We start from the raw sequence: 23260 nt of genomic DNA on the forward strand, positions 1-23260 counted from the left end.
GAAGTCCGGCTCTTCTTAGTGAGCTGGCTCATTAGGCTCCGCTCACTAAGAAGAGACGGCTCCTGAATGGCTCCCTATTAAATATATAATCGGAGCCTCTAGAAAAACAATCTCCCCACTCCACTTTTAACCCAATTTTATTGGGTTAAAAGGGGCATGGTGATGCGATTAGGGCGGGGTTATATGAGCTATTGGCTCACTGAAGGTAGCTGACTCCTGTCGTTTGTGGAAAGAGCTGGCTCTTCATGCCGGCTCATTCGCAAAACAACCCATTACTTCTGCTAATTATAAGTTTGGTTTCTAGGTGATCCTGGCGTGTCAAGACTAGTGACGGACAGCGCCGGGATCAGGATGAAGAGGAGCAGAGATGAATATTTGTAGCCTTTTTTGTTCCTGCTTTAGAAACTCCTCACCGCAAAAGAGAGACTGTGGAGATGATGGATGTTTTGGTGGCCATACAGACTTTATTACAGAGTTTTACCATTTGGATTTTGATTGGAGACCGAAACAATGTGGGTCGGACAACAGATATGGAGAGGACATCAAATCCATACAATTCCTGTTGGTGATAGATCTTTCATCTCCATCTCGCAATCCAGAAGTCCCTTCCCGTCTAATTTGCTCAGTAGGGAACAACAAAGGACAAAGTTCCTCCCAGGATTAAAAGGTTTGATGTTAAAGACTGTATCAGTCGTGGAGAACTTCCACTTGGGGCAAAGATTGGGATTTATGTCCTAGACCTTGAACCTAAATTTTCTGATCTTGGCTTGTTGGAACCCCTGACCCATAATGCATTAAGAGAACAAAATCCACAAAAATCTAGAAGGAGAGAATATAATTTAATCCCAGACAATATACATAGTAACTACGACACAGTGATGACCCTAGTAGAGGTAGCAAATGTACTATCTGGTCTTCGAGGAACTTGGGGGCAACAGGTGAAAAAAAAAAACCTTGGCAAAAAGCAAAACATAAGAGGGTGAAAAATGTGATATTACAGAAAATAAGGATTTTGTTTGAAGATTTAAATGATCATTGTCCCAGGTTGGAGGGTATCACGCAAGATGGTGGACATGACAGAGATCTCTATTGGTTGGGGTGATTGCAGCATCTGTGTGTGTAAGTTTTTCGGTTTTGCCGTTGAGGACCGAGACCTCAGAGAAGCGTGGTTGGGTCACCTTGTCCTGTACCGACTCCTACACACACTACATCCCCCCCCCCCCTCCCCATAGTGACCAGACAGGAAACAGAAACCGGTATGAGAAACGGGGCAACCGGGGTTCTCTAGATGATGCCGTACTGCGCCAACTCGTGCAGCTCCAGGTGGTTGAAGGCCTCCCAGGGGCAGATGACGGTGATGTCTGCAAAAAGACAGTAGAAAAGAGTCAGGAAGATATATACATATTTTCCTTTGTGGCCCCTTATGTTTTTATATTATGATATTACACTATGTGTGGGTTTATTGCGTTAACAAGATGATCCATGGTGGTGTAGGGTAGTACGAGTCCATGCTAACATAGTGGTCTATGGTGGTAGTAGGTGTGCAACCTAAGATTCTTGGTGGTCTAATTCCTACTATCCATGGTGGTTTAAGACCCATTTCCCATCCCTACCAAAAAGTCCTGATGGCTCGTGAAAAAAAATTGTAGAATTTCTAGAAGAATAGGCAACTCTCCCAAACTCATCAGGATACCACCCTACGACTTTACGTGTTGAAACATGGGCGTGCATGTTCACAACGGGAAATTAGACTCATGTTAGAATGAGGCTCCCAATTCATCAGCCATTGTCGTTGTGTTGACCAGGCCACCCTCTAACCATCTGACTTGGCTTTCAATATTTGTTAATTAGCACTTTCCGCACAAAATAAAATAAAGCAATGCTAAATATTGTATTACCTGTTCCTAGACCTTCCATTCCAGGGATGTCGTCTCCAAATCTGTAAGGGAAGGAGGCAAAAACTTTAATCTTGGATGAAGAAACTTCTACTTAATATCACTGGTGGAACTTTTGACCTTTAAAACGTTGTAACTTTTAAAATACTTGTTTTTCAAAAATTTCAAAAATTTTAACTTCCCATGAATATAATAACACCAATTTTGCTTTTTCTTTATGGTTGACTTAAACTACTTTGACACAAAGAAGGTCCATGCTCTCTTACCCTTGAACTCCTTTCTTCGGTGGTTTACTCTTAAACTGCCTGGTCTGTCGCTGCTTGAATTTTGGTGGTCCTTTCCTTGGGGTGGCTGGTCCTCCAGTCACTCTCGTGGCAGATTTAATCTCGGCCTTTGCTGGCTCAAGATTCATGGCGAGTTTGGAACCTCCTTGGCTCCAGTAGACTCAGAGGCAAAGTGGAGAAAAATGTGGGTGACTTCAGGAGAATGGAGGAATTCTACAGCCACCTGGAAGAGAGAAAATCCTGTAAATACAATTTTGTGAAACTTATTCCCGTAATTATCATTTTGGCTTGACATTTGCTTCCCAAGCCTGGTATCTGAAGGCCTTATCTAGTGGTTCCAAAAAATATATACCACTGGTGTACCCATTGCAGTTCAGTTGTTATTGAGATAACCATGTTTAGGTTGATAGGGTCTTCCACTAGCTTTCACCTTATCTCTTATCCAATATGGTGGATCCTTCTTAACAACATGCCATCAAGGAGTAGTTGTAAGTCATTGGGGCTCATTCACTAAGGGTCTTAATGTTGCACTTTCGTCGGGTTTCCCGGATATTTCCGATTTGCACCGAATTGCCCCGGGATTTTGCCGCACAAAATCGGACAAGATCGGATTGTGTTGCATCGGCGCCGGCTTTCACGCAACAGAAATCTGGGGCCGTGGCCGTCGGACAACCCGACGGATTTGGAAAACCCGCAGAATTTAAAAAAGAATTTGGGTCGCAAGATCAGCACTCACATACACCAGGAAGAAGAAGGTGAACTCCGGCTGACCTCTGTGCAGCAGCTACACCTGCTTATATCGGGTGCGCCACCTTAGTGAATCCCGGCAGACCCGAACCAGCATTGGACAACGCACTGCAGGATCGCGACTGGTCCGGGTAAGTAAATGTGCCCCTTTTGGGTGCTTTTGATCGACTATGAATATGGTGAATTTTGCAGGCATATACCTTGTACTGTCTTTACTAAACCCATGTTTTTAATGTTGGCTTTGGGTGCTAGAACATATGTCCGACCTCATAGTAATGGATAACACCAATAAAGGGCCTTCAATTTGACTCCTATTTCACCTTAATCTCCAAAGCAAACCTCAAAATTGGGCCCCAATTTTGGCATTGGTGTTTACCACCCATGTTCATCCATCGACCCTTGGAAGATTCCTTTTGCCCTTGATAATAATGCAGTTCTTCTCCCACCTCATCGGAGAACCTATGTGAGACTCTACCCTTCAAAGGGGTGATCCAACCAGAACCGGTTCCCCTTTCTCTAAGGAACTCCAAGGAGTCACAATGCTTTCCCATGTTGTACATGTATCCTATAACAGATGTAACGGTTGGAGATAAAGACCCTTAGTCCGGGTCTTCTTGTTCCTTGGTTTGAGGCTATTATATGTAAGGGATTCATAAAGTTCATGTCCTCAATGACGAAACCTAAGGATATTACTTCTACTACTATATTTTTGAAGGACCATTTTAGAAGACCTCACTCAATTTGGACCACACGATCATCACACATCATTCACTCGGGGTCTTAACCAGGTTATTAATGTTGGCATTGACCTATGCTGCATGGCACTTGCTTGGCACCTTAAGGTCCAAACGTCGCTCCAACCAGGGTAACCAATCAGAAATTCTTTCTGTGACCTAGTTCTTTCCAGTGCAGTTTTTATGTGAAACTATAATCTGTGCTTGAACTCTGTATTAACTTGGCTCAAGCCTGATCCTCTTAAAGCAAGGACATAAGAGGCAATTCAGAAAATGTGATGTGTAGTGAGACCAAACATACAGCAGGAGGCAGAGAGGAGACCATCCAGGAACACAACTGCTCATAGAATATGAATGGATCTTATCACATCTGACCGCTAGTTACCTGTCTCTGGAGTGGAGACAAATGTTTGTTCTGGTACATAGGGGGCAGTATTATAGTAGTTATATTCTTGTACATAGGGGGCAGTATTATAGTAGTTATATTCTTGTACATAGGGAGCAGTATTATAGTAGTTATATTCTTGTACATAGGGGGCAGTATTATAGTAGTTATATTCTTGTACATAGGGGGCAGTATTATAGTAGTTATATTCCTGTACATAGGGGGCAGTATTATAGTAGTTATATTCTTGTACATAGGGGGCAGTATTATAGTAGTTATATTCTTGTACATAGGGGGCAGTATTATAGTAGTTATATTCTTGTACATAGGGGGCAGTATTATAGTAGTTATATTCTTGTACATAGGGAGCAGTATTATAGTAGTTATATTCCTGTACATAGGGGGCAGTATTATAGTAGTTATATTCCTGTACATAGGGGGCAGTATTATAGTAGTTATATTCTTGTACATAGGGGGCAGTATTATAGTAGTTATATTCTTGTACATAGGGGGGAGTATTAGAGTAGTTATATTCCTGTACATAGGGGGCAGTATTATAGTAGTTATATTCTTGTACATAGGGGGGAGTATTAGAGTAGTTATATTCCTGTACATAGAGGGGAATTTTAGAGTAGTTATATTCCTGTACATAGGGGGCAGTATTATAGTAGATATATTCTTGTACATAGGGGGCAGTATTATAGTAGTTATATTCCTGTACATACGGGGCAGTATTATAGTAGTTATATTCTTGTACATAGGGGGCAGTATTATAGTAGTTATATTCTTGTACATAGGGGGCAGTATTATAGTAGTTATATTCTTGTACATAGGGGGGAGTATTAGAGTAGTTATATTCCTGTACATAGGGGGGAGTATTAGAGTAGTTATATTCCTGTACATAGGGGGCAGTATTATAGTAGATATATTCTTGTACATAGGGGGCAGTATTATAGTAGTTATATTCCTGTACATACGGGGCAGTATTATAGTAGTTATATTCTTGTACATAGGGGGCAGTATTATAGTAGTTATATTCTTGTACATAGGGGGCAGTATTATAGTAGTTATATTCCTGTACATAGGGGGCAGTATTATAGTAATTATATTCTTGTACATAGGGGGCAGTATTATAGTAATTATATTCCTGTACATAGGGGGCAGTATTATAGTAATTATATTCTTGTACATAGGTGACCAATTTTGGAAGATGAAAGATATTTTTTAGGGTTCCTTGAGCCCTCAACAGGCCCTATTTTACAGGTTGTCCCTCTTAACATTGTTCATCATTAGAACATTTGAAACTGTCATGTTTAAAAGTGGACATCCCCATCGTTCTAAGGTGAGTTGGACCCTGGATCCTACTTCCAGGCTGAAACCAGATACCAGTCTTGTTTCAATCATGAACAAAATGAATGTTAACATTCTGCTTCAAATTGATTCATCATATTCCCAGAAAACCTAATCTTCTATTGAGGTCGATTTCACATCCTCGATTCCCGGGAGTGAAGCATCGCTGACATCACTTAGCTTCTTTTGCGTGTAATCCTCTTAAACGGTATCGTAAAGGTCATGTGAACATATCCCTATACGTAACCCCGGTAATACATATGGGAATTATTTCTGTCTACAAAAACATGACGCCTTGTTTTGTATGAACCATATGGAGGGTCACCATAAATTGGTCAAGGGCTTACTTGACTAACTCTGGTTGATAATCCCAGGTCCTACAAGTGAGGCCAAGAGATCGAGCGATCCCAACATGAAAGGTTTAGGGACCCATGGAAATAAAATTTCAGAGGTCATGACCAGGGACATAGCTGGAGGAGGTTCATAAGTAGCAACCCCCCTACTTGTCCCACCAATATGATAAATATCTTTGGGCGTTGATGATGAGGTTTTGGTAATAATGTTCGGTGCCTTGAGAGAATGTACCTTTCGTACATCCAAATATAGAGTAGGGCTTAGTTGAGTATGAGCCCTGCCTAAATGGACTACCTCATTCTGATCTCATAACAGGGTCCAACTCTGAGCCCAAACACTTACCATCCCTGCAAATCTTAAGTTGGCTTCATGATGTATTTCCAACCGACCTACATCCATGTGGTGACTGAAGACCACCAAACTAACTTGTTGGAGTTAAATGAAGAACTACGTGAACATTCATGTTCTCCTCTCAATTCGTCTTCAAGTTCAGGAACATGTTGAACTAGCTGCCTAGAAGAAGACGTTGAGGTGTTCTCTTGGGCCAAGATTCTGATGTAACAAAGACCAACCATAACTGGTCCATCAAAAGATGAAGTAGAAGAAAGAATCTCCTAGCGGGAGATTGGTGGCATCTATAACTGGCATGACACCGCCAATAGCGGCGGTAGAAATAGGAAGTACAGGAGCGCATGGAGGATTGAGATGCCCGACTTTGGTCCTTATGTCAAAGACATGGTCCAAGATTAAGGATATGGTGGGGGTTCAGGGTCATAGTGAGTATTTTCCTATATGGCATAATCCCCGGTTACCTGAGATGTTCAAATTAGAGGGTTTCTCTCCATGGGAGGGTAAAGGAATATGGTTTGTGCAGCAGTTATTAGATGGAGACAATCTCAAATCTTTTGATCAACTAAGAGAAACCTTTAATCTGCCACACACACAATTTTATACATTTTTGCAACTGAGACATGCATATGAGAAGACGGTCAAGGATGGGATGCTTCAATTGTCAAATCACAGTACACTGAAGTTGATAGTGAGAAGGGGCCCGAATAAAGGAATTATATCTAACATTTATTCTAGTCTCCTGGGAGAATACCTGAAAGGACATCCCCTCACGATAAAAGGGAAGTGGGAAGCAGAGGTAGGGGAAATCCCGGATTCCCAATGGGATGAAATCTTCGAGGGAACACCATTGCTATCTCCATCAGAGGCCCAAAGATTGTCTCAAATCTATCTCCTGCATAGGGTATACAAGACACCAAGCCTGCTCCATAGGATAGGGGTACGACCTGACTCTTGCTGTCCTAGATGTTCGTCCCCAGATGCCAAATTATTACATATGCTATGGGAGTGTAAGGAGCTGGAGGAATTTTGGAGACAAGTCTTACATGTAATCCGGAAAGTGCTGTCGGTGGACCTAGAGCCGGATCCGAGGATCTGCTTGTTAGGATTAATCGAAAATGATAATATGGACGGGATTACTATGCTATGTATACAAAAATGATTATATATGGCACGCAAGTCCATAGCGGCTCGATGGATCCAGACTTCGGCACCCACGATACAGGAATTTATAAATAAGGTTAACAGTATAATTAGATTAGAGTGGGGGGTATATTTGAAAAGAAAATGCCCCCAAAAATTTGATAAGTTATGGGGAAGGTGGATGAACACGACTGGACTTCCGAATAGGGCCTTGATAGATTTACGCAATAGCTCTCAATACCAATTGATGACTGTGGCTGTCTGAAGATATCTATGACAATTTCTTAAGGAGAAAATAACTATCGTAGGTACTTGTTTGTGGGATGAAAAAATCCCTGCTCTTTAGGCATGACCTGTGTAGAAGGTCCAATTGGTCCTTAGACTTGATTAATAAATGTGGTCTTTATCTGTCTGCTGTGGGGAAGGTGGGCGGGGGAGGGGGGAGTGGGTTGTTTCTTATTGTTTTTAGTCCTTTGTGCAACAGTGCGTTTGTTACGTGTTGTTAAAAAACAAAATTACAATAAAAATGTTTTGATAAAAAAAAAAAAGCAGAAGAAAGAATCTACAGGCAGTCCCCGGGTTACATACAAGATAGGGTCTGTAGATTTGTTCTTTGTATGTAAGTCAGAACTGTATATTTTATAATTGTAATTCCAGCCAGAACTTTTTTGGTCTCTGTGACAATTGGATTTTTAAAATGTTGGGTTGTCCTAAGAATCAAGATTAACACTAAAGCTTCATTACAGACGCCTGTGATAACTGTTACAGCTGATCATTGTAGCCTAGGACCAAAGTACAATAAATTATCAATATCCAGTGGTCCGTTTGTAACTAGGGGTCGTATGTAAGTCGAGTGTTCTTAAGTAGGACCTCCTGTATAGACTATTTAGATCATGAACTGATACGGTCTGTTACAATCCTTGACTACACAATGTAGTGAGATTGGACATTCACCTGTTCAATGTGGATGTAGAGTAGGACCCCAGACTTTTATTCTTAGTTGGGTCCAAATTTTTGAGGACTGGATTTTGAGGTCTAACCAATGGTGCCCCCAAAATTGAGACGATTTGACGTAACTTTCTCATCTTCTCTTCTTTGGTCCTAGTAATTGGAAGTCTCCTGACTTCTACAGAACAATGGAAGATGCTTTGGAAACCCCTGTAGTCACTAAAACTCAATGGGGGAAGCAGTGACTTCTGACACATACGTTTATGTTTTAACCATATCTTTAATTCAATAAATACGTGATCTAAAAAGATTTTTTTTTTTTTTTTTGGAAATAACTCCTGTGTATCAATAATCTCTGTGGACTCTATGCCTACAGGATTAAAGGGATATTCTGCTGAGGAGACAAAATAATTTGACTGCAAGCAGCTTATGGGTGACACAAATCCATAACTGGAGCAGATCAGTCTATGCTGGTGGTGTGTACACGTTGTCTCGTGTACCTGCCCGGAATGTTCTCCATGTGTCCTGTTATACAAGAGTTACATAACCAATAAAGATGTGTGTCCTATGGAAACTCATGTTGGTTCAGGATGGTCACAACATGTCAACCCCCTAGTAGCAGTTTGACTTTCCATTAGTCTACTGCCTGAACCAGATCAGTGGACAATATGGCAACTCCTTAGAACCAGTCCAATGTTGACCAGACCAGGTTGACGGATTTAATCATGTCCATATGGAAAATCCTACAATGTAACACCCTTGTACCTTCCCCATAGTCAATCTGGCAACTCCATTGTACCAAGCCATAGACTACATGGCAACCATCAACATCGTTGGATGTAGAATGTGTCCTATGTATAGAAAGATGCTTATTTGACAAAATTTCACCTAAAAACTTCTCAAATTTTTGTAAATCTGATGACTAGAGCAGGTTGATGTGGGCACAGTCATGGTCTGACCACTGCCAATCTGGGTGTCTCATTCACTACTGCCAATCAAGTTGATGGCTGATTGGATCATTTTTGGTTCCCATCGTCATATAGTTTAGTGACATCTATACGGAGAATGTTAAGACGAATTCAAGTTTTCCCTTAGCTATGGCTTTTATATATATTCTATGGGCTACAGAAAGTTTTGCAAACCATTGGGCATCTTGTTTGGGGGGGTCACACATTTCCACCAAAAAAAAACCCCTCCTCATCGAGATTAAACATCAGATGGCTTAAGCCCAGTTTATGACAGAAGTAGTCAAAAATTCAGTACCACCATAAAATTTTTTGGGTGGAAACTGAAGCATTCAACCAAATACATTCATCTCGGCCATAGTCCATTGGCTGGTCACGTCTGATGAAACCAGACTTGGTGTTGCAGGTTCTGACCATATCTGGTTACATTGAGGACAATAAAGAACAACTTTTTGAGAACTCTGTTCAATTACTCTGTGCTTTACGCTCCTTGAGATATTAGAGGAGAATCAAAACAATTTGGAGTTCACTAAACTTCTCATTGTGTATATAATTCCAATAAATTGTGCTGAGTCCAAACCAGAGTAAGGAGGACATCAGCCTCTCTCAAAAAAGCCTATGAAAAAAAAGCAAACATAAAGACCATCAGCCTAGTAAGAGTCTGGGTTATGACCACCGAGAAACTGGATTCTACCTCAGGATGGGCCTAAAAGGTTCTACAGAACTTGCTGAAGGCTACGGTAACATCTTACCACTGATTCCAGGGTCCTGCCATCTCCTTACCTGAGGTAACCAGTTTTCACATATCCAGACGCATCAATACTTGGCGCTCGGTGGTCACCCACTTCATGTGCTCTCCTCCGGGAATACACTGACCCACCCCACCTCTGAGGCTCTGGATTTAACAGGCTCAGGAGTAATAGGATTAGACTTCTCTATCGCACGCGGTAATCTGATAGCCCATCTGGGGACAATGTTTTAGTGAAGAACTATGACCCTTCTCTGTGATTTCTTCCATTATTTGTTATGACCGGTGGGGTTTATCACTGATTTATAATGATTAATAATAATTCCTTTAGTTATATAGCGCACACAGATTAGGCAGCGCTGCACAGAGTTTGCCAAATCAGTCCCCAATGGGGCTCACAATCTAATCAACCTACCAGTATGTTTTGGAGTGTGGGCGGAAACTGGAAGACCCGGAGGAAACCCACGCAAACACGGAGAGAACATACAAACTCTTTGCAGATGTTGACCTGGATGGTATTTGAACCCAGGACCCCAGCGCTGCAAGGCTGTAGTGCTAAGCACTGAGCCACTGTGCTGCCCACTGCTAACTTTAATATTCAGCACCCTGGGCCAAAGTAAGTCGTCCATCTTGATCCGCCCAAAAGCATGGAGTTAAAAAAAAACTTCCTTGGAGATACTTTGAGCTTTAAACCTCTTGGAGATGAGAAAGGACCAGTATTGGATTATATTATAGGCCCATGGCTACCCAAACCACCCAAAAAATGTTATACTGAGAAGGACGTTCACCCATGAAATCCTCACACATCTGTTTCTGCTCTCAATACACATGTAAACAATAGCCTTTTCAGGACCTTTGAAGGTCCTCCAAAGGTCCTGAAACAGCAGATTGAAAGAAGGTAGAAGGGACACATCCTCCATTCTCCAAAAATGTGATTCTATTACCAGATGTAGGAAGTGATTCTAGACTTGTAGGGATATAATAGTCATACAGCCCAGGGCCCAGGGCAGTCTTCATCCACCCCTGGTAAGGACCACTAATGGAAAATATGAAATATACAGTAAGCTCCAACATGAAATGACCACTGACTACTATGTAACAGGTATGGAACCAAACCATTTTGGCTGTGGGTCACAATCTACCATCAAAATCCATCCTGATAAACCAGGGACATTACTCATAGATCCGGGCACCGGGACTGTGGTAATCTTCTTATATGTGTTATCCATGGTCTCCGCCCTTCTAAAATCAACTTTTATAATTATGCTAATGAGCAAGAAAGGCTCTTGGAGTTGTTACCACATCTGTGTGAAATATTCAGAGGCTGTTACACTGACTCCGTCTGCCTCCTATGGTCTCACTGTGAGATTATATTCCTGCCGATTGTAACAGCCTGTGAAGCTACAACATGGAGGTGCTCTGGTAACCCCCCCCCCCCCCCCCCCCCCCCAGGAGCCCTTCTGACTTCTGAGAATAATTACAAAAGTTGATTTTAGAAGGAAGGAGGCCATGGATAACAAATGTAAGATTATCACAGTCACGGTGTCTGTATCTATGATGGGATTTTTTTTAAGTACATGATCTAAACGGCCTCCATGGTTTATACCCTTTAACCCCTATATAGGCTCCAGACCACCAAGTCACTACCTCTTTGAGTAGCCATGTTCTTGGTGATAGCTGAGACACTAGTATTTAACGTAGAACAGGACACATAGTAGCGTAAAGGCTGAAGTAAAGACAGTTTAGCAGAATTGGAGATTTGGGCAACAGGTGGGGGCAGACATCATGGGGTCGGGGTAAGACGACTGGGCAAATATCCTGAGATAGCAGAATGTGACACCTTAGCATGAACCACGTTAGGATAGGAACCTTAATATACTTGGACATCAGGGACAGAATACAATTAAAGGAGCACCCACTGAGGGATGGATGGATCCTGCGGCCCAGCAGCCAAGATGGAGAGGAATGATGAGGACGTGTGCGGCTCGGTTGCATTCACGGACCACCTCCGTAGTCGCTGTTATGAGGTTACTGTGATTTTACTGTAGAAATCTCTTACTCTGACAAAAAAAACACAGAAAACTCTTTCACCTATAATAAATAATGTTTTTACTTTCTAAAACACTGTAAAGACAAGACAAATAGTGCAATCAAGGTCTAAAATGGCATAAAGGAGTGGTATAAGATTAGAAAAACATGGCTGCCTTCTTCAAGAACTAGCGCCACATCTTTCCACAGGCAGTTGATGGTATTACAACTCCAGTGAAGTATTATGGTATTTAGTACAGCACATATCAGAAAGAAGCCATGTTATTCTACTTCTATGCATCCCCTAAAGGGGCACTGGACACAACAAAAATTTCGACGTTGGGTATCAAATTTAGGTCTGAAGTTCCTTTAAGTCCACAAAATGGCTTACACAAAACAGTGGGAATCTGGCTAAAAGGGGAAGGTTTACCGTCATGTGACATCACTGACAACGACACAGGAAGGCAAAATTTTTCCAGTTTCTCCGGAGATAAAAAAATGTAGCCCTGAAATCCCTTTAAAGCTACTGAACGGCCCTCATAAGGTATTGAGGATCTCTCTAAGGGGAGGCTTCGTGGTCAGGTGACTTCATGCAGCAACTTTCTAGGAGGTCAGTCAGTTCTGTTAAGTATACAAAATGGGCGCCATATGGTAGTAGGAAACAACATGGTGGCACAAGGTGACTAAGAAGCACAGTGCCGGCAGATCAGGTGGCCACAACCTTCGCCAACGTGTGAGTGTGGGTTTTACGTCCATGTCCCCTCCTCTATCCCTACTCCACCACAACCAGTTCCTATGGACGGCTTTTACTCTGAATTCGGAACCGTATCTCCATCCTAATGAACATCTTAATGTTCTCGTCGTCTATCTGCTTTTCCATGGCCTCCAGGGCTCGCTCTCCGCCATCTTTGTACAGTTCTAGAAGTTCCTCAGCATACGCGATCCATACACAGTTATGGCAGCCGCTCATACAGCAGTGAGTGGGAGGAGGGGGAAGCGAAGGCTCCTGAGGATTGTGAGGATCTCCAGCGACTTGATCCTTGGGGATGTTGTGTGAGGAGGCATGAAAGTCTGGGTTTTCAACACCTTGACCTTGATCGTTGACCTTGAATCTTCTAGAATAAATTCCTTCTCGAATGAGTAGGATGGAGGCTGAGGAGTGAAGGCGTCTTAGAAGGCAATTCAGCAGCTGCAAGGAAATACAAACTGGAGGGTGAGGAGGATAATATGGGGAAATCTCTCAAAACAAGACTGTGTAGGAATTTGGGCGGCTGAGCTCAGATCTTGGCACATCCATGAGTGAGGAGGCCATAGACAGAAGCCTATATGGTCATCTCCCATATGAGGTGAGCGGAGGGTCAGATGCCTGAACCGAACGTATAGGTGGCTGAACAGCCAATTTGGCAAACTGATGCCTCTAGCAACTAGCCATTGGCCAGGGGAAGACTCCTGGTTGCCAAGGGGAATCAATTTGCTGAATTGGCAGTTTGGTTGTGTGGCCTTAAGGAAATGTCAGGTCCTCTCATCCCTACTTGCAATGCAACAGGAGTTGAAGAAAGTGGGTGACTACAGGTGAATGCTGTTCTATGGCTACGAATATGAGGGTGTTGCGGGGTGCCAAACCCAATTATGTTAATGGTAAATCAGAAACTTACGTTAAAGCAGCAAGAACTACCTACAGTCTTGCTGGAGTTGTTATTGGGGTCCGGTGTTTTGAGAAAATGCGGGATGCTTTGGACACTAGGATTGGGTGATAGTGACATCAGTACAAAATGTTTAGTCTTTAGAAGATGGATACTGCAGTACAGCTCTGTTATGGGGGTACTAAGGTTGATATTATTATGCTAAGACTGTGGTTAGCAATGGGGGGCACTTTCGCTGGCACTGTCATGGGGACTTTCTTCCTACAGATTTGCTAGGACTAGGTATAGAGTGGGGGACACTGTTGTGGGTATGGAGGCTCCCGCTATTATGAGGCCATTGCGCTTGGCTCTACAGTGGGGGCACCACAGGCAGGGTTATGTTGTTATGAGGACAAAGTCACTGGTTCTTCTTTGTTCTCCCTAAGCCCATGGTGCGATGGTAAAGCGGGCACAGTTATGGGGGCACGGCTATTGGCCCTATGCAAAATGGACCCTGGTGATCGAGGCGCTGATACTGGACTATTTGGAGGGTAATACGGGGGTGCTGTTTTGCGCTCTATATGCAGAGGGTATTATAGAGGCCATGATTTTGGCTTAATATAAGGTGGGCACAGTTATGGGGGCACTGATACTGGCCTTATATGAGGGCATTGTTATAGGGCAGATATACTGGTCCTGTATAAAGTGGGCACAGTTATTGGGGAACGGTTTCTGGCCCTATTTGCAGTGGGCACTATGGGGGCACTCATACTGGCTATATAACGTGGGGTATGTTATGGGGGCACTATTGGGCTGCAGTACACATAATTTGTGTTACCATGTTAACTCTCTATCCGGTAACGCCTGGGACATGTCCCCCCGCTTCGTTCTTGTTTTTGGCTTCTTCTCTATCCCGTTCCCTGACATTGGAAAACGGAAATGATACAAGAAGACGCTGAGGGCAAAAGTTTCCAGCTTCAAATATGGCGGCGGTGTGACGTCATCCACACGCTCCATCCGTTGACAGTAGGGAACAGCTGGAGTGCGCCGGTTTCCTGGTGACGTAAAATTTAGACGCCGGAAGTGCTGGATCCTGCGCGCTGCACGTGTGTTTACTGTACTGACAGAACCATGGGGAAGCGGGGAGCAATCAAGGCCGCAGGATCCACTGTGCCCGGGGCAGGCAGAGGGAGGGGGCGACCGAACAAACCGGGAGGTTTTCATGGCCCCGGAGCAGGCAGAGGGGTGCCCCGGAGGTTTGTGTTTATCTTGTTTTAGGGCACCCAGAAATAGTTGGTGGCCACCATGCTTTATACGTGTCACCGGCAAGAGAGGTGCTGCAGAGGCGCCTTTAAGGGATCTGTCAGCAGGTTTGACCATGTAAACTAGTCCTAGTGTATTGTCGCTGGTAGAGATGTGTAACCATACCTTTGTGTATGAAGTTAGTAGCAGCAGGACTGTGAAATATGGATTGATATTTCCGGATTGTAGCTTCTTCAAGTGCACTGGGGGCATATACTCACACTGCTGTTCTCTGTGCAGCCAGTGTTAGCTATGGCAATCGGTGTAATCATACCTGATGTATTTTGTGTAAGTAGCATTACGACTGTGAAACATGGATTTATATGTAGTTGTTCCAAGCAAGTGTACTGCGATTGTGTCCTAACACTGCTGTGCACTAAGCCCTTTGTATGGAGCCGTTACACAGGTTTGGAGACCTTTTCCACAGGTGTGAGTAAAAGCTATAGCATGCGTCATGATAACTTATTACAGCATTTAAAATAGAGGACTGGAACTAAAGTCCATGCTAAAAGCACAGCAGTTTGAGAAAACACCTTCCCAATACCAGAATATAAATCCATATTTCTCAGTCTGGCTGTTACACATCTCTCCAGGGACCATACATGACGTTGGCTGCAGCCTACATGGTCCACACTTCTGACAGATCCCTGTGTCTACCCCCCTTGGTTTCACGCCTATAATGCTCTTCTGTATTTGTGTGATTTTGTTGTTAGACCTGAAAAGAAGAAGACAAATAGTGCACCAAAGGACCTGGACACCCAGGAAATCCCCTTCAAGCTTCGAGAGATCATGCGGAGCCAATTAGAAATGGATAAACCAAAGAAAAAGAAAAGGCCAGGTGAGGGATTAAAGGGTTAGTCTGAAAGGGAGTGTCTGCATCCAAAAGTCCATTGTAGTACCGTATAGGAGAATAGAATGCATAAGGTGTTTCCTTATTTATCATGATATTTTTCTTGTAGCGCAGAAACAAGGTCCACACAATGAAGAGCTACAGACGGACATCCAGGTCCCCAAGTTCAAGCAGAAGAAAAATGAATCGGTACACTCCTATCTGCAACGCATGAACAGCGCAACTCAACACGTCATGTTCCTCAGTAAGAACCAGCCGGATCGGATGCCGGAGATGGAGCTGGATGAGAAGGGGATGCCAAGGAAGGAGCTGGATGAGAAGGGGATGCCAGAGAAGGAGCTGGGGAAGAGCGGAATGGCAGCACAGGTGGCCCAGTCCAAGAAGAAGTCACAGAATAAGAAAGAGTAAGTTGTGTGGAATCGGGGGAGAAATGGAGGATTGGACATTCCAGGGCGATCCAAAAAAACTCTTCCATCTCCATCCTTAATGCCAGATCTTGACTATGATGGTCATTAGGGTCTTCTCCCATTTTGGCCACCTGGAAGAGACTAAGATTCTCGGATGGTCGTACTACTACCCTTTTGGGTAATAAGTTGTCACACCTTCTGCTGTTCGATGAATTTGAACTCTTCGTGTGTTTTTTTTTTTTTTTTTTTTTTAAGGTTTGATCAAAGACGTCTCATGAAGTTCTTAAAGAAGAAAGATGACAAGAAAGCGACGCTCTTAGAAAAAGAACTGCTGACAGGTAACGTGTGTATGAAACCAAGCCGCTCCACAAATTTTATCCACAGAATGGGCGATCACTGGGACCCCTGCTTTTCACCAGAATCTGGGTCTGATTCCCCTTAATTAATGGAGCAGCACCACAGAGTATAGCCTGGTGCTGTCCAATGCCATCTCTGGCAGTCCTTTTGCTTGACCTCCTTTTCTGTTCATTGGTAGTTAAAGCAAACCTGTCACCAGGAATGACGTTTTTGGCTGCGGACAGATTCTAATAGCCTATGCTATGCTTATTGTAAAATTGCCTTTGTCAGCGTTCTGAATTATTATTCCAGTAGCTTATATTAGTTTGATTTACATTACTTGGCTCCCTGCCAGCAGCCTGTGCTGAGTCCCGGGGAAGGTTCAGCTGCAACCTCCACACCATCCTCCTCCCTCCACAGACTGCTCAATGCACATGACAGGAAAGGGGAGGCAGCCCCTCCCTGACACTCCCCACACTCTGTTGACAAGGAGCCAGGTAATGTGATATAAACTTATATAAAGTACCAAAATGATTCAGAATTGCTGTCAAAGACATTTTTAAAATCCGCGTAGAATACGCTATTTGAATCAGCTACAGATGACATTAATAGAAAAAAATTGTCTGGGATACTCTAGGGATTCTCTCCAGGACCTTGGTTCTTTCCGCCAACGATTTCATCAACTACTCGACCTCGTCACTGCACTGATACTACATCTGATTCCTCTTTATGACTTGGTGCTGTAACCTCAGTGATGATGTCTTCAGAGAGCGATGGAACCAACGTTCTGAAGAATAGGCGGGTAACAGAACATCTCTGATCTGATGAGATACACAAGCATTGGTTGACTCCAACCATTCTACCGAAATTTTTCCTAAAATAAAGGGGTTGTCAGACGTTAAAAAAAAAAATGTGGCCGGGAGGGAGCTGCAAAAAAATATTAACATTTACTTACCTCCGGCCCCTCCCAGCGCTCCGCATTGCCGTGTCTCTGGTCCGTGCAGCTGTTTGTTTGCCGGGGCACGGAAGCTCTGCTGAGTTCTGCTTCCGGCCGGCTGCGCCTTCCCGTCTCCATATCCCAGTGTGTGATACAGCACTGGGAATAGGGACAGGTGGGTGTGGGCGACCACTTCGCGCTGCCAGAAGCCGAACCTATCGGGGCTTCAGTGCCCTTTTAAACAAACATGGACCGGAGTGATGGCAGTGTGGAATGCCGGGAGGGACTGTGGAGGTAAGAAAATGTTTATTATTTTGATGCAGCCCCTTCCCGGCCACGTACAATTTTTATTATTTTTTTTACTGCTCGGACAACCCCTTTAAAAATTTTTCTCAATTGGTGTTCTTCTGTCATCTTATCCTTGCGTATAGCTCTGTCAGAGAAGCAACCTGCTGGCTCAATGTGTTCCCTTAAGTGAAAACTAGCTGCTTCTTTGATGAACATGGCAAATTTTTCATGAGTAGCTTATTGGCGATGGGATCTTTAAAATTAAGGTGATCCATTGTCACTACATACTTATCTTGCCCAGTGAGTTTGATATGTGTTGGTGTACTATGGGTACATGGGGTCCTATGTTCTAGTATCTTTTCGGTGAATATCCCAATCATCTTACTTTCTGTGTAGATGGATAGGAGAGATGGCAGTATGACAGCCCACGTGTGTAAGGATTGTATTTTACTTTCTTGAACAGATAAAGTGATGTTCGGGGAAGTGGTTATGGCGCCTCCGACTCTTACAGTAAAGCCAAGGAAAAGTGTGGATAAAACTAAGGTGAGACGGATACGTTGTGAAAAATGCAGTTGGGTTTTCATGGTTTTGAGGATAAAAAGTGTGAGCCTACAGATGCAGCTGGTCATCTTTATGGTCATTATCAGGTGCCTTATACCTAGGACTTCTTATGATTGTCGGGGACGTCCATATTTAACATTACACTTTTATTATTCTACGGCTGTAGCCAGGAGAGAAGCAGCTGCTTTTGAAAAACATCCTGGATAAAGCGAGCTCCGCAGCGCCCCCACCTGCCATGTCCTTCGCCAGAAAGCGAATGTTGGAGGATGAACGGGAGCGTGTTGTGCAGGCGTATCGTGACCTCAAGAAGAGAAAGCAACAGCAAAGCGAAGACGCCAAAAGCTCCAAACATCAGCATACATGACCTGATACCAAGCCAAGGAGAGAGCCTCAAAGCTACAGGAGCGCCAATTGCCGGACCACGGACCCTACAATAGAAAGATCACACAAGTCTGATAATGGGAAGTCTGGTAAAGAGGTCTTCTGCTGACCAGGACAACGTGGTGCAGCTAAGACCCCATAGTCAAGGGTTGTCCATGTAATTGATGTCAGATTTGGATATTCACATCACATATATATTATATATAGGGTAGGTACCGCCTCATGCCCATCAGAACAGCCTCATCCACAACATTTGGCAAAATACAGGTAACATCCAAGAGATGAACCTTTATCGGCATCTCACATTCTTATCAATGTCTGGCAATTGTGCTTATACCTCCTGCTCTGCACCTCCTACAACCAATAACCAGCTGGGATTCTTATCTTTACAATGACAACAGGCTGGCTCTGGCTGCTATACAGCCCATGATAGTGGAAACTGATGAGATGCTCCCTCTCCAGCCTCTGCAAGAGACTCATCTTGGGCAATAATGACTCCTCTCTGATCATTTTCACATGACTTTGTTTGTAAACGGGAAAGATTTCACATAAAAGAGCTAATTCTAGACATTTTATACCAGTTGTGAGATTTCTGGTAGTTTAGCTTACACGTTTTCCCCATAAATAAAATGACTATTTAAATGGAGTGTATTGGGTCCTAGGGGCACACACAATGAAATGACAATTCCTGGTTTCCCTTGTTAGATTAGCTCTGTATGCTAGGCCTGAGTCAGTAGAGGGAGATAGGGTTGTAGTAACAAGTGGATTCACACAGGTGAAAGCTCCCACTTATTGTAGTATGCTACATGGCGGAGTCATTGTGTGCAGTACAGCAGCGTACACTGGCTATACAGACACATTTACTTTTTTCACTCTTTGTTGTGTTGCAGCCAGTTGGTAACATCAAACAAGTTTTAATTTCCTCATTAATGTGCCCTCTGCCCCCATCTTCACAGAAAAAAACAGAAATGCAGATATTTTTGCTAATTTATTAAAGAGAACCCGTCGGGCAAATTAACCCCCTAACCTAAATATATTTTCATAAACTGCCATTAGAGAGCATTGCCTCTATCCCTTCATTGTCCCTCTATATGCCTTTAAACCTAAGCAATGAGGTCCTAAAGCTGTATGCAAATGACCTGTGAGATGTCCAATGAGTCATTAGCATATTCAAGCTGTCCAGTTTATTCATGAGTGGGAGGCACAGCCACACCCCCAGTGCATGACTGACAGCCTGTATAATGGTGTAATGGCTCCTCCATGTGCTTCCTGGTGCTGGCTCCCCCGGCAGCCTATGTGTATGAGATACTCCTATACACATGACTGACAGGCTGTATAATGGTGTAATGGCTCCTCCATGTGCTTCCTGGTGCTGGCGCCCCCTGCAGCCTGTGTGTGTATGAGATACTCCTATACACATGACTGACAGCCTGTATGATGATGTGAGGTATAATGGTGTAATGGCTCCTCCATGTGCTTCCTGGTGCTGGCACCCCCTGCAGCCTGTGTGTATGAGATACTCCTATACACATGACTGACAGCCTGTGTAATGATGTGAGGTATAATGGTGTAATGGCTCCTCCATGTGCTTCCTGGTGCTGGCGCCCCCTGCAGCCTGTGTGTATGAGATACTCCTATACACATGACTGACAGCCTGTATAATGGTGTGAGGTATAATGGTGTAATAGCTCCTCCATGTGCTTGCTGGTGCCCCCTGCAGCCTGTGTGTGTAAGATACTCCTATGCACATGACTGACAGCCTGTATAATGGTGTAATGGCTCCTCCATGTGCTTCCTGGTGTTGGCGCCCCCTGCAGTCTGTGTGTGTATAGGAGAGATACAACAGCTCCAGGATGTTATAGCAGAACATGTCAGGTACTTGTGTAGCTGATGTCTGTGTATTAGGAGGATGCAGCATGTCAGCACAGAGACTAGCTATGCTTTACTATACATTACATACAGACATGAGCAGGGGGAGGAGAGGGGAGGGGGAACTGGAGTGACATCACTGCCTCTGACCATGTGACCAGCCTCATTTACATGATAAAGAATAGATGAATAGAGGTGACAGGACAAGTGACACAGACCTGATGACAGGTGTCCTTTAAACAAGAAAACCTAAAATTGTCCTGGGTGATGAGTATTCTGCCCCTTTGCTCAGTGTTGAGTAGAAGCATCTTTGGAGCTGGTGCAGCCAGGAGTCTTCTTGGGAAGATGCTATAAGTTTCTCATCCCTGGATTTGGGGATCCTCTGCCTCTTTGCAGATCCTCTCCAGTTCCCTCAGGTTGGATGGTGAGCGTTGGTGGAAGCCATTTTCAGGTCTCTCCTGAGCTGCTCCTTGGGGTTTAGGTCCGGGTTCTGGCTGGGCTGGTCCGGAATGGTCACTCGGCCAGATCTGTGCCTTGCCATAATTCTTTCTCGGAGCTCATTAGGCAGTTCCTTAGACCTCAGGATTCTCATGTGCTCTGACATGTATTGTGAGCTGTGAGGTCTTGTATATACAGGTTGTGCCTTTCCTAATCAATCAGCAAATATGAGTGTCACAGCAAAGGGTGTGATATTTCAATTTTTCTTGTTTAATAACTTAGCAAAAATATCGGGTTTTTTTTTTTTTTTAAATCCGGTATTCTACTCCGGAGCTGCACTCACTATTCTGCTGCTGGTGCAGTCACTGTGTACATACATAACATTACTTATCCTGTACTGATCCTGAGTTACATCCTGTATTATACTCCAGAGCTGCACTCACTATTCTGCTGCTGGTGCAGTCACTGTGTAGATACATGACATTACTTATCCTGTACTGATCCTGAGTTACATCCTGTATTATACTCCAGAGCTGCACTCACTATTCTGCTGCTGGTGCAGTCACTGTGTACATACATGACATTGCTAATCCTGTACTGATCCTGAGTTACATCCTGTATTATACTCCAGAGCTGCACTTACTATTCTGCTGCTGGTGCAGTCACTGTGTACATACATAACATTACTTATCCTGTACTGATCCTGAGTTACATCCTGTATTATACTCCAGAGCTGCACTCACTATTCTGCTGCTGGTGCAGTCACTGTGTAGATACATGACATTACTTATCCTGTACTGATCCTGAGTTACATCCTGTATTATACTCCAGAGCTGCACTCACTATTCTGCTGCTGGTGCAGTCACTGTGTACATACATAACATTACTTATCCTGTACTGATCCTGAGTTACATCCTGTATTATACTCCAGAGCTGCACTCACTATTCTGCTGCTGGTGCAGTCACTGTGTAGATACATAACATTACTTATCCTGTACTGATCCTGAGTTACATCCTGTATTATACTCCAGAGCTGCACTCACTATTCTGCTGCTGGTGCAGTCACTGTGTACATACATGACATTACTTATCCTGTACTGATCCTGAGTTACATTCTGTATTATACCCCAGAGCTGCACTCACTATTCTGCTGCTGGTGCAGTCACTGTGTACATACATAACATTACTTATCCTGTACTGATCCTGAGTTACATCCTGTATTATACTCCAGAGCTGCACTCATTATTCTGCTGCTGGTGCAGTCACTGTGTACATACATGACATTACTTATCCTGTACTGATCCTCAGTTACATCCTGTATTATACCCCAGAGCTGCACTCACTATTCTGCTGCTGGTGCAGTCACTGTGTACATACATGACATTACTTATCCTGTACTGATCCTGAGTTACATCCTGTATTATACTCCAGAGCTGCACTCACTATTCTGCTGCTGGTGCAGTCACTGTGTACATACATGACATTACTTATCCTGTACTGATCCTCAGTTGCATCCTGTATTATACTCCAGAGCTGCACTCACTATTCTGCTGCTGGTGCAGTCACTGTGTACATACATTACATTACTTATCCTGTACTGATCCTGAGTTACATCCTGTATTATACTCCAGACCTGCAGTCACTATTCTGCTGCTGGTGCAGTCACTGTGTAAAATACATGACATTATTTATCCTGTACTGATCCTGAGTTACATCCTGTATTATACCCAGAGCTGCACTCACTATTCAGCTTGTGTTGTATGGCAGCCTGCAGACTTGTGCCCATAATCTGTAGGCTGCCTATTGTTCTGTGTGTAAGTGTCGGCCTTTGAAGTCCTCTCCTGTTGTATATTCGCCCCATGTCCAGACCCGTTTTCTATAATACCTGTCTAGACTGACCGTGTCGTTGTGTGTGGCTATTGTCTGTACATATTACACCTAGTAGTAAACTAAACAGGTTTGTATTCTGGATTTTCCTCTTACTTAAGACCTGCTATACATTCTAGATACCAGCAGGGGGCATTACCTTCTTTTTGTTCTCTATCTCATGTGACTCTTCTTATTTAGCCCCCGGCCTGAGTCTTCTGGTACCTGCCAGCTGCCGCTTATTTCAGCGGAAAATGTTTTTCTTGCAAATCTTAAAGGGGAACTAACACAATACAGGACTGTAATGATTGTGGATCTTCTCGTTCCTGCAATCAAGAACTGAATATGCTGTAGAATTAAGTATCATAAAGAAGCTGCAATACCACACACATCCTGTAATAGAGGGTGGCGCTGTTTGGAGAATAAATCTTCCATGGTTTTTTTTTGTTTTTTTTTTTAACCCCATCAAAGTAG

The 23260-nt window shown here is 43.6% G+C and overlaps 2 protein-coding genes across 2 annotated transcripts; one reads left to right on the forward strand and one right to left on the reverse strand.

Moving 5' to 3' along the window:
• Nucleotides 1-820: 820 nt before the first annotated feature.
• PDE6G (phosphodiesterase 6G) lies at nt 821-10065 on the reverse strand. Its single transcript, XM_072112526.1, has 4 exons — nt 9937-10065; nt 2162-2402; nt 1899-1939; nt 821-1361 (listed from the first exon to the last, which is right to left on the reverse strand). Exons 2-4 carry the CDS (start codon nt 2305-2307, stop codon nt 1285-1287), a joined length of 264 nt encoding a protein of 87 aa, XP_071968627.1. The 5' UTR covers nt 2308-2402; nt 9937-10065; the 3' UTR covers nt 821-1284.
• A 4491-nt stretch (nt 10066-14556) lies between these two features.
• Nucleotides 14557-19255, forward strand: CCDC137 (coiled-coil domain containing 137). The gene is made up of 6 exons (XM_072112527.1): nt 14557-14807; nt 15567-15691; nt 15813-16107; nt 16366-16448; nt 18135-18214; nt 18399-19255. Exons 1-6 carry the CDS (start codon nt 14683-14685, stop codon nt 18594-18596), a joined length of 906 nt encoding a protein of 301 aa, XP_071968628.1. The 5' UTR covers nt 14557-14682; the 3' UTR covers nt 18597-19255.
• The last annotated feature ends 4005 nt before the right edge of the window (nt 19256-23260 follow it).

This window comes from Engystomops pustulosus, chromosome 6 (genome assembly GCF_040894005.1).
Source record: "Engystomops pustulosus chromosome 6, aEngPut4.maternal, whole genome shotgun sequence".
NCBI classification, from domain to species: domain Eukaryota; kingdom Metazoa; phylum Chordata; class Amphibia; order Anura; family Leptodactylidae; genus Engystomops; species Engystomops pustulosus.